Below are 11,534 nucleotides of genomic sequence, written 5' to 3' on the forward strand. Positions count from 1 at the left end.
ACTTACTCATTCTATTCTTTCAGGCAATGTCGGAAGCTACGTTTTGGTTTACGGCAGTGATATCGTGCATTATGCTGGTGATACCAGTCCTATCTTGGCGCTTCTTCTTCATCGACGTGAGGCCGACGCTGTCGGATCGTGTCCGACTGAAGCAGCGTCTCGCGCAGATGCGTTCGCGCCAGAGCCAAGACATTTTGCGCACGCCTTCGACGAGGCGAACACGTCGCTCGTTGCGCTCGGGTTATGCCTTTGCCCACCAAGAGGGCTTCGGTCGTCTCATTACCTCCGGCAAGATTATGCGCAAGCTGCCCAATGGCTCGGACTTCAAGTTCGCGATGCCCTTCGCCTCTAACAACGTCTCGAAGCAGGTGAGCGCCGTCGCGACAACCTCGCCCAAGGAGAACTCGTCGGCCAGGAACTCGCACACACCTGACACCATAAACCTCTGAGGGAGCTCAAGCGCGGCTGCCCTTGTTCGGTTTCTTCTTCTAGTTTGAGCGACAAGTGATAATGAAAAAATAATAATAATAATTAACAAAATAGACTTCGTGAAAGTGCGTTTTTCCGCGGAGGGAGGCATGATGAACAAATTCTTTTTTTGCGAGTTCGAATGCGTATTATTTTGTGATACGAAAAATGTTGCCGCCATTTCTGTCAACTTTTCATTTCACTTTTCTGTTCTCTGTTATTTTTTCTTTTTCTTTCGACACAAAATAACTCGAGCTTTAAACGTTTCTTGTATAGCGGGAAAATATTAAGGACATCGATATCGATGGCAAACGAAACATAGTTAGGGTTTATCGATTGGACATTGCAGCAATACGTAGTTTTTGTTTCTTTGTTTTTTATATACGGCTTCTAACGACTATCAGTTCTGAATCTGAATTTTCATTTACATTCACGATAGTATAATAATATTGGCGGACCATTAAGTCGTCAAAGACGATCGCCAGTTATCGTTTGTTAAAATTTTTTACATTCTTAAGCTTCGTTAATTGATTTGATTTATCTTACTTACAAGAGAAGCCAAAAGGATCTATCAACAATATCTGTGTAAATCTCAAGTGCAAAACATGTCCATCGAGTCTTTTAATATCCAAAACACGTGTACCATAATACCAATGTACTATGAAAATTATTATTCTAAAGGAGTTTACATTATGCGTTAACGTAATAAAATAACGATAACGGTTATATTAAATAATGCCTTTGTAAAACATTAACACGACAAACAATTTAAAAAAATACTGTACAATAGCATTGATTGTAAATATTTTAAAGAGATATATTAAATGTTAAGTATACATTTTTTAAAAAGAAAGTAATATATAGGTAGAACGATCTAAAAAAAAGAAAAAAATTACGAAAATAGTAATTATATATTATTGCAGATAATGTTTGCCTTGGACTGACTACTGAATATAATATATTAAATATGAATTTAAAAAAAATGAAGCAGTAGTAAAATAATAAAATATGGTATTTCTACTTTTAATATTGCAAAAGTGAAGCAAGCAGGTAAAGTAGTTTACATTGGAGGAAGTGTGTTCTACAATCAAACTATCATTTAAACATCGAGTCACTGAAAATCATTATTTTTTAAAGTCGTGCCTGACCATGTTTAGCTGTATACCAAGATTTCCGATGGTTAAACATAGCACTACTCAATTGATCAAACTAATTATGCATATTTTCTTTTCCAAGCATCAAATTACATTTATTACGACGTATTTATTTCAAGATACGCGCTGCGATCGACTATTCTGTAAAGATTGAGAAATAGAATTGTATTTGTAACAAGACTGCAGAGATTTTTATAAAAGCCGATTGCTAAACAATTGGAGGGTGCGAGAAAGTTGTGCGTATCCCGGCATGGAGCACATTTACTGAAGGAAAAAATGTAAAAAAAAAAACAGAAACAAAAACAAATTGTCAAGTTACCAATAACTTCGCGTACGTTACAGTGTCACAAAAATTTGCTCAGTTTCTTGTTAATTAAGTCTGAAAACTTACTACAGTGAGACCTATCGGCGATGAGAGAGAGAGAGAGAGAGAGAGAGAGAGAGAGAGAGAGAGCAAAAATTAATCGAAACAGACAGAATTTTATATGAATGAAAAGGTTAGATTAGATATTACTAGGGATTGTTAAGAAATTATGATCAAACTGCGCTAGAACATACATTTAAAGGTGCAACGTATCAGAAGTGTCGAGAAATATTTTTTCGCTTACCGGCATAACGAAAAGAAAATTCTTGCAGGTAAACTGAGAATATTCATCTTTTTGTACGAAAAAACTAGAAACAAACGAAAACGTATAACTGTAAATATAGAGAACAAAAAAATGCACAGCCTATACATGTATACATATATATTTTTATTGTAAACTGGTTTGTACACAATTATTTTACGTTACTCGTTGTAACTACTAGTATTCCGGTATGTGATTTAGTTAATTAGTCATACCAGCTACGTATATAAGTTCATTCTATGTAAATGCGATCACAAAAAGTACTTGGTTGTCGAAGTACTGCAATGCGTAGGGGTCAATCACTGTAACCTGTGGTGCAAAATGCTTAAACTTGTATGTTGTGAGAGGTAATCGGATGCATTTTACAGCATATAAAAAATATGCCTTGAAAAGAAATCTGCTCGCTTACGTAATGCAGCAAATTTTATTATTGTGCATAGGCATTATTAATATAATAATTTTTATTCTTTGTTAATCGGTCAAACCGTTAGTTATGAAAAACTTGATATGTATTAGTCAAGTTAACAAAAACGCTCGTCCATTGCACACACGGTTGTCATTGTTTTATTATAATATTGCGTTTAATACGTTAATGTTATAAATGATCTTTTTTCTAAACACAAAACGTATTTGTAAATAAAAACGACGCATTAATAATTAGCATATATTGAATTAATATTAGCAGAAAAAAGCTAATTTTTCTAGAATGTGATTCTTTTAAATTTAAAAATATTTAACTCTATTATTAATGCGAAAGCCATAGTATTTTCCAAGTATTATCTTTTCCAGCATTCAAACAACACAGTTTTTCAATTTCGTTACCTAAGTTATTGATTGGGATATATTTCGCGCATTCGATTATAGTTATATGGTTCAATGTTGGATACGGAAAAATTCATACGTTGAAGACTCCGGGCATGATAATATTAAGGAAACACATTTATCGTTACAATAACATGTTCCTTAAGTAAAAAAAGCATACATGGATGAGATAAAAAAAATGGCTTATTTAAATGTATAACATATATTGTACAGAAAAAGCATTGAATGACTTCTACCGTACCAAAAGTGAAATCATTATGCATATGTGGAGTACCTATGTGTACATTGCTTTGTGAACGGACTCGAATGATTCAGCTTTATATGGTCAAAAAGCGGTCGTAACTTACCAAATCTACTGCAATCGTGCATCGACTTCATGTTACTTCATTTCGAAAAAAGAAAAGCCTATATTCAGTTTTGAAATGGCGCTAATTACCTATGTTATTTCTTGAGAATATGAATGTAAACGAAAGTTTAATATGCAAAGCTTGGTATACATCGAAATTCAAAAGTGAATTTTGCGGGAAGATTATATTGTTCTGAAAAAATTCACCTTATTAAATTTTAGCAAACATTAACGACATTATTGTAGAAGAATCAATTAAAAAGTTTCAAATAAATTTTCATTAATTTAGAACCAATATTTCATAATATTAATATTAGCACTCTACTGTTGTTTTACCTTGAAATTATCACTTATTAAACCAGGGAGTGTAGTAACGAACAACTGATAGTTTGCGGATACTTTGTAATGACGACGTGTATAAATTCATATGTAAAAAGATAAACGCATAGATTAGCTTGCGTACTGCAAACAGCTGTATATATATATAATATATAAAAAAACATGTCTAATCGGAGCGAGCATCATAAAGTTTTGCTATGAAGATAGTTACACTGTATAAGGGAGAATATAAAAGCGTCGATCTCAATAAATATTCTTTCTCGGGTAACTTTGCATAGCAGTATTTATTAATATATAATATAGCGATGTTGCAAAGTAAAATCATTTACAAATGCATTACAATTTATTCGTTTTCAAATTCAGTTTGAAATGGAAGGGACCACGGTACAATAATTTTACGAAATCGTATGTGGATTTATGATTTTTGTCTTTCAAACGTTTTCTTTTCAGAGATCGCTGACTCTTGTATTATACAATGTTTAGACGTAGTCCGTTTATTTTTAGTGGCAAGTGCAACTGCACATTTTGACTTGACGGTAGTGCAAAAACTTGGAAAAAACTTGCGGTGATGGAGTATGGCCTTATTCAGCAATAGAAACTAAAATTACGATAAAAAACGTAGAATATTGTTTTTTTTTTATTTCTTCACTACTTGTACTTTAAGAGTTTCAAGTAAATTTTTCTATATACTCGGCACTTAGCTTTTTCGACGTATTATCTTTACGTTTACAAGTGTTAAAATTTCATAATTAAAATTTATAGAAAAATTAAGATTATTTCAAAGCACCGAGTACGTTATAAAGTTTCTCTTTAGATAAAAAAAGATATTATGAAACATATTAGACTTCGTTTGCCCGTCCTATATCCTAAATCGAGCCATATAATACACGGGACAATGTAACTATACGAAAATAAATTGTAACACACTCAAACGGATTATCACTGCTCGTAATAAATATATCATTTTTATATAACTATAAATTAAGCTGTTTCTATTGTAAAAATTTTACATTTTTTGTTCATCTTATTTTCTCAAAAGAAAATGTACCAAATTCATTTAAAAGTAGAAATTATGCTTTTCTTCATTTATCTATATGTTAACACGTTTTTCAATTTCAACTTGAGCACTTTTCATTGATGCAGTTAGGATTGAACATTTTTTTAAATCAATGTAATGTAAAAAGGGCAGTAGTATATTATTTTCTTACATTTTAAGATTTAAACATTAACTGATCTTTTACTAATGTCTGTTCCATTTCTACTGATTTAAAAATAGGATTGTGTTTGCACAGTTGGAATTTTGTACATTAATAAAAGCGACAATTTAAAAAAAAGACACCAGCGCGGATGGAAAATTTATTACTACATTTTCAGTTTATAAGAAATAAATGCAGTAACATTTGCATTATAAAATTTTCGTTTTTTTTATTTATTGTACACCTTCTCCATCGTAATATTCAAAATAAATGAATTTTCTAATAATAGTACCATGAAAATGTTGTTACACAATTTTTTTTTTGTTTATTCGTTTGATGTACGAAGTAAATACTTAAAATAGAAAATAAATGTTTTAAATTCAACTATTTGCAAATTTTCAAGACATTTTTAGCTAGTTATGTACAATGTAATTATATATGTTATTTAGAGACATATATTATTTAATATATCTAAATCATTCTTTTCAAATTTAAAATAGCAGTCTTTTAGCAAGTGTAGCACCATCTGTTGCTTCTAACAATTTTCGTTTTAAACTGGGTTTGTTTTCTGTCTGACGTCTAATGGCCATTGGCAGTGGTAATCTGGCCTTTGGCGTTGGAGGAGGATTATTACTAAAATAAGTCATTTGCAATGCTTGATCGCAACTACACCTCTCTATAGGATTTATGTTCAGTAGACTAGCAAGCAGATCTAGTAGATCATCACCAGCAGCAGTAAATATGTCTTTTAACGGTACAGCTGGAAAAGGCTTGAACTGGATGAAATCTGGCAACTTTGTGACTCCAGGCCATGTTTCTTCGGTAGGTGTCCCTAAAACCTGAATTAGGATTTCATACGTAAGTATATTTATTCTTAAATTATGGCAAAATATAGAAGATAAAATATTCGAACCTGAAAAATTTTGGTCAGTTGATCCAAGTCAGATTCTCCTGGTAAGAAGGGAACACGCAATAACAATTCTGCTAAGATACAACCAATTGCCCACATGTCAATTCCAGCACCATAAAGTCTAGCACCGAATAAAAGTTCTGGAGCTCGATACCACCTCGTTACTACTTGATGTGTGTTTACCCTGTTAGGGGAGCCATAAAACTTGGCCAAGCCAAAATCTCCAATTTTCACAATACCATCACTACTTATCAGCAGATTATTAGGTTTCAAATCCCTGTGTAGTATCCAATTGAAGTGCAAATAATCTAGACCTTGCAGAGTCTGTATCATGAAAGACTTGATATTCGCAGGTGTCAACACTATGTTTGTGTCTTTGATTATGACTTCCAAATCGGTGTCCATAAAATCAAAGACTAAAGAAACGTTTGACTTGTGGCCAAAAACATCCAACAGGCCAATGATATTTTCATGTTTCAGCTCTTGCAACAACTTGATTTCTCTGAGGGCTGTTCTGTTTATTCCATCCTTTGCCTCGGCATGACTTCCGACTTTGATCTGAAATTTTCGATCAATTTAAAAAGTAGATGGAAACCTGTCTTTCCGATTTCAAATTTTTCTTATATTTCAATTAAGTGCGACGAACCTTTTTTACAGCTACAATTTTGTCCGTTACGGTGTCTTTGGCCTTGTATACCGTGGCGAACTGAAAGTCGAAATAGTAAATTAATATCTCCATAACGAATCTTACGGACTCGCTTGTGAGCAATTTCAAATAATGTGTACACAACAATCTAACCTGTCCTTCTCCGAGAAAGTCGATTTTCTCGTATCTTCTCAGTTTCTCGACCATTTCGATGTGCTAATATGATTTTCACGTTCAAATAATCTCTATTGAACCAAGCAAGACTACCGATCATTCAGAAATCGGCATTTGGGCGTAAAATTATTATTTTCTACACTATATCACGCGCAGGCAATCGCACACATTTCGTAGTTCGTACGCGTCGTGCGAGCAATGACTGATGCATTAGTATAGCACATCAGGTTGACACTCGAGTGTGGTGACGCCACACGGGATCTACGGATATTCACATGCGCACCGCGCATGCGTGGGCGTATATATACATATATAGATACACATTTAACTATGCGCGTTTACAATTAATTCAAGTTGAGAAGAGTATAATCGTACTAATTGTCGATATTTTTAATAATTATAGATCATGCTTATCAGAAAAATCAGGTCAGCTGATTATTGCAATATGCCATGTACTTTTCAGGGCTTGGATAAGAGAAAATCCGAGAAACGAATGAAGAATAAGCGCGAAAATTTATTTGAAAATCCTTTAATTACATCTTTTAGCATTTTTCATCGCTGTCACACGCAGCTCCGACGAGATTCGCGAACGTTTCTCTTCATCTCACAATTTTCCCGGCCCAGCCTGTAGCGAGCCAAAGTATTCGGAAAAGTCTCGGCCAAATCATCAGCATCTCCAAGTCTATCGTAGAGCCAGAAATTTTTCTCAAAGAGAGCTTCAGCTGAAAAATAAAGGCATTTAATTATGGCTGCCTGGCTGAAGATAATCATGTCATCGCTAATTCTCTATTATCTTCTTAATTCTATTATAAGCATACTCATCGTAATTTAGTGATAATTTTCAGCTGGGTGAACAGGTAGTGGATAGCAGTTTGTAGAAAACTCATCCAAAAGTTCCTAACGACTACTTACAAAGCTTTCTCCGTATCGGTCACAATCGTAGTCTTGAGACTCTTTACTCTTGAGGCGTCGTTGGCGCGCAATTTGCTGGGTGTGCAGCTGGAGAGAGGGGATCGCTAAAGCGACATCAGCGCTACTGTGTCGTTTTAACACACCATGTTCTTATGGAAGTATATAATATAAATGGATATAGGTATAAGTATATATATAAGTTGGCAGAAAAGTGCCCGTGGCGACCGCTCGTACTATTTTTCGCCCGTAAGACTTAAGAGTGCTCCACACCTTGAGTGACCCGCCACCTAGCGAAGAAAACGTTTTTTGTTTATTATAATTAATTGACTAACTTTATCATCATAAATCGAGTTTCAGCACGTGCAATAAGTATTAAGGAATGTTTGAAAACAAAAATTAAGCAATTAAAATGAAATAATAACGGCTTATTTCGTCGGAAAAAGTCAAATTGTAGTTGGCAAAATGGCCACTGCTTCTTAAAATTTGTCCGACGGAATAAAATGTGAATTTAAACTTTTACCTAATAAACTTAATTTTGTAATATTCCTTATGATACACACTACACTTGCTGAAACTCACTAATACCCACTTTTCAACCTTTAAGTTTGTTTAAATTATTAATGGTTATTCAGACGTAACGTGGGGGCGCTGCTAAAAATTCGAACTTCTAGCATAAGTGTGGAGCAGTCTTAACAGTCTTAACATGGATTTTGGCAGATTTTAGGGACGCTGACTATGTCCACACCAGCAAAAGAGTGAATTGGCGAGTCTTCATTGCAAGGAGCGACGATATAATGAGCAGTCGTGTAAATTTTAATCCTTTCTTTATATTCGGATAGATATCCGTTTGGACGACGGTGTGGACTCTTTAACACTCGACAATGCTACTATAACAGTCTCTGCTCAAACGCGGCGCGACATCGTTATGAAAAGACGAGAAGAAGTAGAATTGAAAGACGACATCAGGCTAATCGAGCAAAACTACTCGAAGCTTTGGGATTATTATACCAAGACTGTATTAAAGAAGTCGAGAGGGCGAAAGTTACTAGGTTCATCCGAACCGCCTGACAGAAGCATTAACAAAGAAGATTACAAATTTTCTGGCGATTTATTAAAAAATATAAGCTTCGTATTAAAAAATCTTCTGTACAAAATTCTCCATGGATTCCCATTTCAATTTGTATAAGTATATACAACATATACATCTATGTAACTTCCATATGCATAGTAAAAAACAATAATAAAATTTCTAATTTACAACTATTTACATCGGCGCTGCCTTACATTTGCTCCGCGCCGTCTTCTGTATAAAATTACTTTATACGTGTCGAACGTGAAAACTAACTATATATTCGGCGTTTGTACGTTGTACTGATATTGCAAAAGGATCAGTCGGATGGAAGGTAAATGCCACTAATCTCCTGGCGATAACAGGTGCAGACCTTCCCAAAATTCCCGCGTGCATCCTGAACTTTAAAAGTCCTGAATCTCGAGCATAAAACCTAAAATACGGTAACGATGATTATTTAATTTTGCTCACAAATATTTCTTTTTTTATGAACAGTTTCTTAAGCACTATACCTGATCGGATGTTCTCCACATGCTTTCGGTCTTTCCATCATCGAGACCCACTTGTCGTCGTAACAAAACAAAGACAGGTCGAGATAGGGAGAACTCGAGTAGGACTGGGCACATATGGGTAACTGAGCAAGCAACCTTTTGGTGGCTTCTGTGACACCTCCGTAACGGGCACTTATGATCGTTTGTTTGAATCTTTGTTGCATTAATCTGTTATAAGCAAAAAATAATGCTTGTTAAATCACGGATAAGACTAACTAAATATACTCGCGAGCATACCTTGCATAAATATTATTCGATGGAGAGCACATATATTGACAGTCTGTACTCATTCTTGCGTTTCTAAAGAAATCCGTGAAGTTTTCGAATTGTGTCAATAACTCTGTAGATGCATTATCATAAGCAGCTAAGATTTTGGCAGACACTATATCGTATACAACTAATAAGGCTGGTTGAGCATTGGGTTCACTTGCTTGTAAAGTAGCAACTTCTTCACTTGCATACCTCACTAAAATGTGATCGGTGTCCAACAATTGCATTTTCCACATCCTCAAGGAACTGAGCTGTGTAGTTGGACAATATTAAAATTTATCTTAAAATTTTAAAGGTAATTAGTTAAAAATTGTAATGCAATGTACCTGCTCAAAATATTGATAGAAACGTCGTAATTCGTACGGATCTCTTGTTGCATGACTAATGTATGCAGCTCTTTTGTACAAATAAACAAGAAGTTTATGTTTCAAACTATTTATTGTTGTATCTTTAAAAGGTTTTCGATTAACATCTGGAAAGACACTTGAGACTAAATATGCTTCATCTTCAAGACAAAACCTAAAAAAACGTAAATAAATCATCCCATATTAATATGTGAATTTAATCAATGATACAATTTCACTTTTAATTTTCTCACCTGCCGATTGTTCTGACATTTATGAACATTCCATCCAACAATTGAAAAATATGTATGGTTTGATGTTGTACTGACAAAACCGCAAGAATATCCTTATACAAATAAAGACCTGTGTTAAAAGAAAAAAAATTATTTTTTGCATTTTCATTTTCAATCTTTTGAACCCAGTTGATATTTACCTTGGTTTTGAGATAAATAAATTTTATCTATTTTAAAATGTCTTGTATCACATAATCGTCCATTTCGAATATCAACTAGATGAATACTATAATCCTCCAAAGGGGATCTAGGATTAGGAGTCAGTGCTTCATTATTGGAGTAAATCTAAATTGAAATAAATCGATAATTAAAAATGTTTTATTTCATTATATAAGTTTATCATAACTCAATAGTACAGTACCTGGTAAAAATGAGGTCTGATTTCATCAGGGATATGTGCTGCAGACCCTACTATCACATATCGTCCATCATCGGTGAATAGGCTGCACTCTCTATTCAATTGCTCATTGCTTTGTACAACGTTCACGACCCATTTTGTCTGGAAATTTAATAAAAACGCATTTGTAAATCAGTTATGGATAACTTCTGTTGCTAAATTTTAATACGATTACTTACTTTAAAGAATCTCTTAAAAATGTGATTTCGTATGTGAAACGATTTCTCGTCATTTTTGTGTCCAATATATTCTCCTTTGCAGCCAACCAACAAATCTGCAGCACCTGCTGCTCCTCTATATTCGTAAATTTCGATAGAAGTTTGGTCTGCACTAAAAGCTACTAAATACTTTCCATCTGGACTGAATTTCCTGAGAAAACATGGTGGTTTCTCCACATTCACCACTGTATAGTTTGGAAATACATTTTGATAAAATTGCCTAGCTACAAGCACCTGAGTTCCTGGGTATAGGCATCCAAAAGTTTCTCTTTGCCGCAATCTTATGGCTATATTTTGTGGACCAATTTTTCTTGGCTTTATCGGGCATGATTCATTTACAATTTCAATTTTGGGTTCTCTCTCTGTCATTCTCTATTTTGAAAGATTATATGAAAAATTGTTTATAACCTCAACATTACTACTCAATCATTTATTTTTAAATAGATATTTTAAAATGCATACTTTTTAAAAATTGTATAAAATAAATTTTTGAAAAAAAATGTTTTCCAACAATTTGCTCGTAGCTTCTTTATATCATTGCAAACTCTTTTCTACATTAAATATTTGTAAAATAATTCTTGTGTATGCACGTCCAAACCATGATGTAAATGTATACAAACTACTCTAACCTACAATATTATGTGCAAAATTCATGCCCTACTGGGCTACTGCTGTCTGCTGGATATATCTACATATACACATACACACACACACACACACACGCTCATTAAGTTGTGCTTAGCCGCGGATAATTCGTCAGACAAGACAATGTAATATAATGATGAAAATTATGCAAAAT

General features: G+C 33.9%; 3 protein-coding genes across 16 annotated transcripts in view; 1 reads left to right on the plus strand and 2 right to left on the minus strand.

The window, feature by feature from the left end:
• Positions 1-3,707, plus strand: part of LOC100123067 (probable phospholipid-transporting ATPase IM) — a 45,396-nt gene extending 41,689 nt beyond the window's left edge. For 10 of the 13 annotated variants that reach the window (XM_016989942.3, XM_016989943.3, XM_032599286.1 and 7 more), the window contains one exon: positions 24-1,770. In XM_016989942.3, coding sequence (XP_016845431.1) covers positions 24-449 — 426 coding nt within the window. In that variant the 3' untranslated portion in view covers positions 450-1,770. Of the gene's footprint in view, positions 1-23 lie in introns of all 13 variants that reach the window. The other 3 variants (XM_032599285.1, XM_032599284.1, XM_016989937.3) reach the window with 2 other exon arrangements.
• Positions 3,708-4,789: 1,082 nt separating this feature from the next.
• LOC100123058 (cyclin-dependent kinase 7) lies at positions 4,790-6,901 on the minus strand. The gene is made up of 4 exons (XM_001606614.6): positions 6,661-6,901; positions 6,508-6,567; positions 5,865-6,419; positions 4,790-5,790 (listed from the first exon to the last, which is right to left on the minus strand). Exons 1-4 carry the CDS (start codon positions 6,712-6,714, stop codon positions 5,443-5,445), a joined length of 1,017 nt encoding a protein of 338 aa, XP_001606664.1. The 5' UTR covers positions 6,715-6,901; the 3' UTR covers positions 4,790-5,442.
• A 274-nt stretch (positions 6,902-7,175) lies between these two features.
• On the minus strand, positions 7,176-11,361 carry LOC100123046 (DET1 homolog). 2 transcript variants are annotated; one of them, XM_001606601.6, is made up of 10 exons: positions 11,198-11,361; positions 10,697-11,107; positions 10,482-10,619; positions 10,261-10,405; positions 10,082-10,190; positions 9,810-10,002; positions 9,451-9,734; positions 9,175-9,381; positions 7,500-9,095; positions 7,176-7,403 (listed from the first exon to the last, which is right to left on the minus strand). In XM_001606601.6, exons 2-9 carry the CDS (start codon positions 11,102-11,104, stop codon positions 8,912-8,914), a joined length of 1,668 nt encoding a protein of 555 aa, XP_001606651.2. In that variant the 5' UTR covers positions 11,105-11,107; positions 11,198-11,361; the 3' UTR covers positions 7,176-7,403; positions 7,500-8,911. The 2 variants fall into 2 exon arrangements, with proteins under 2 accessions (XP_001606651.2, XP_016845402.1); XM_016989913.3 differs by having other exon boundaries at positions 10,697-11,347.
• Positions 11,362-11,534: the final 173 nt, after the last annotated feature.

The sequence above is a fragment of the Nasonia vitripennis genome, chromosome 4 (assembly GCF_009193385.2).
Source record: "Nasonia vitripennis strain AsymCx chromosome 4, Nvit_psr_1.1, whole genome shotgun sequence".
Taxonomy (NCBI): domain Eukaryota; kingdom Metazoa; phylum Arthropoda; class Insecta; order Hymenoptera; family Pteromalidae; genus Nasonia; species Nasonia vitripennis.

Coding starts and splice junctions, on each gene's coding strand:
- LOC100123058 (XM_001606614.6), bottom strand. CDS start 6,714: ATGGTCGAGAAACTGAGAAGATACGAGAAAATCGACTTTCTCGGAGAA. Junction 6,420..6,507: donor AAATTGTAGCTGTAAAAAAG/GTTCGTCGCACT, acceptor CGAAAATTTCAG/ATCAAAGTCGGAAGTCATGC. Junction 5,791..5,864: donor AACTGACCAAAATTTTTCAG/GTTCGAATATTT, acceptor ATCCTAATTCAG/GTTTTAGGGACACCTACCGA.
- LOC100123046 (XM_001606601.6), bottom strand. CDS start 11,104: ATGACAGAGAGAGAACCCAAAATTGAAATTGTAAATGAATCATGCCCG. Junction 10,620..10,696: donor TTTTTAAGAGATTCTTTAAA/GTAAGTAATCGT, acceptor TTAAATTTCCAG/ACAAAATGGGTCGTGAACGT. Junction 10,191..10,260: donor TTATTTATCTCAAAACCAAG/GTAAATATCAAC, acceptor CTTTTAACACAG/GTCTTTATTTGTATAAGGAT.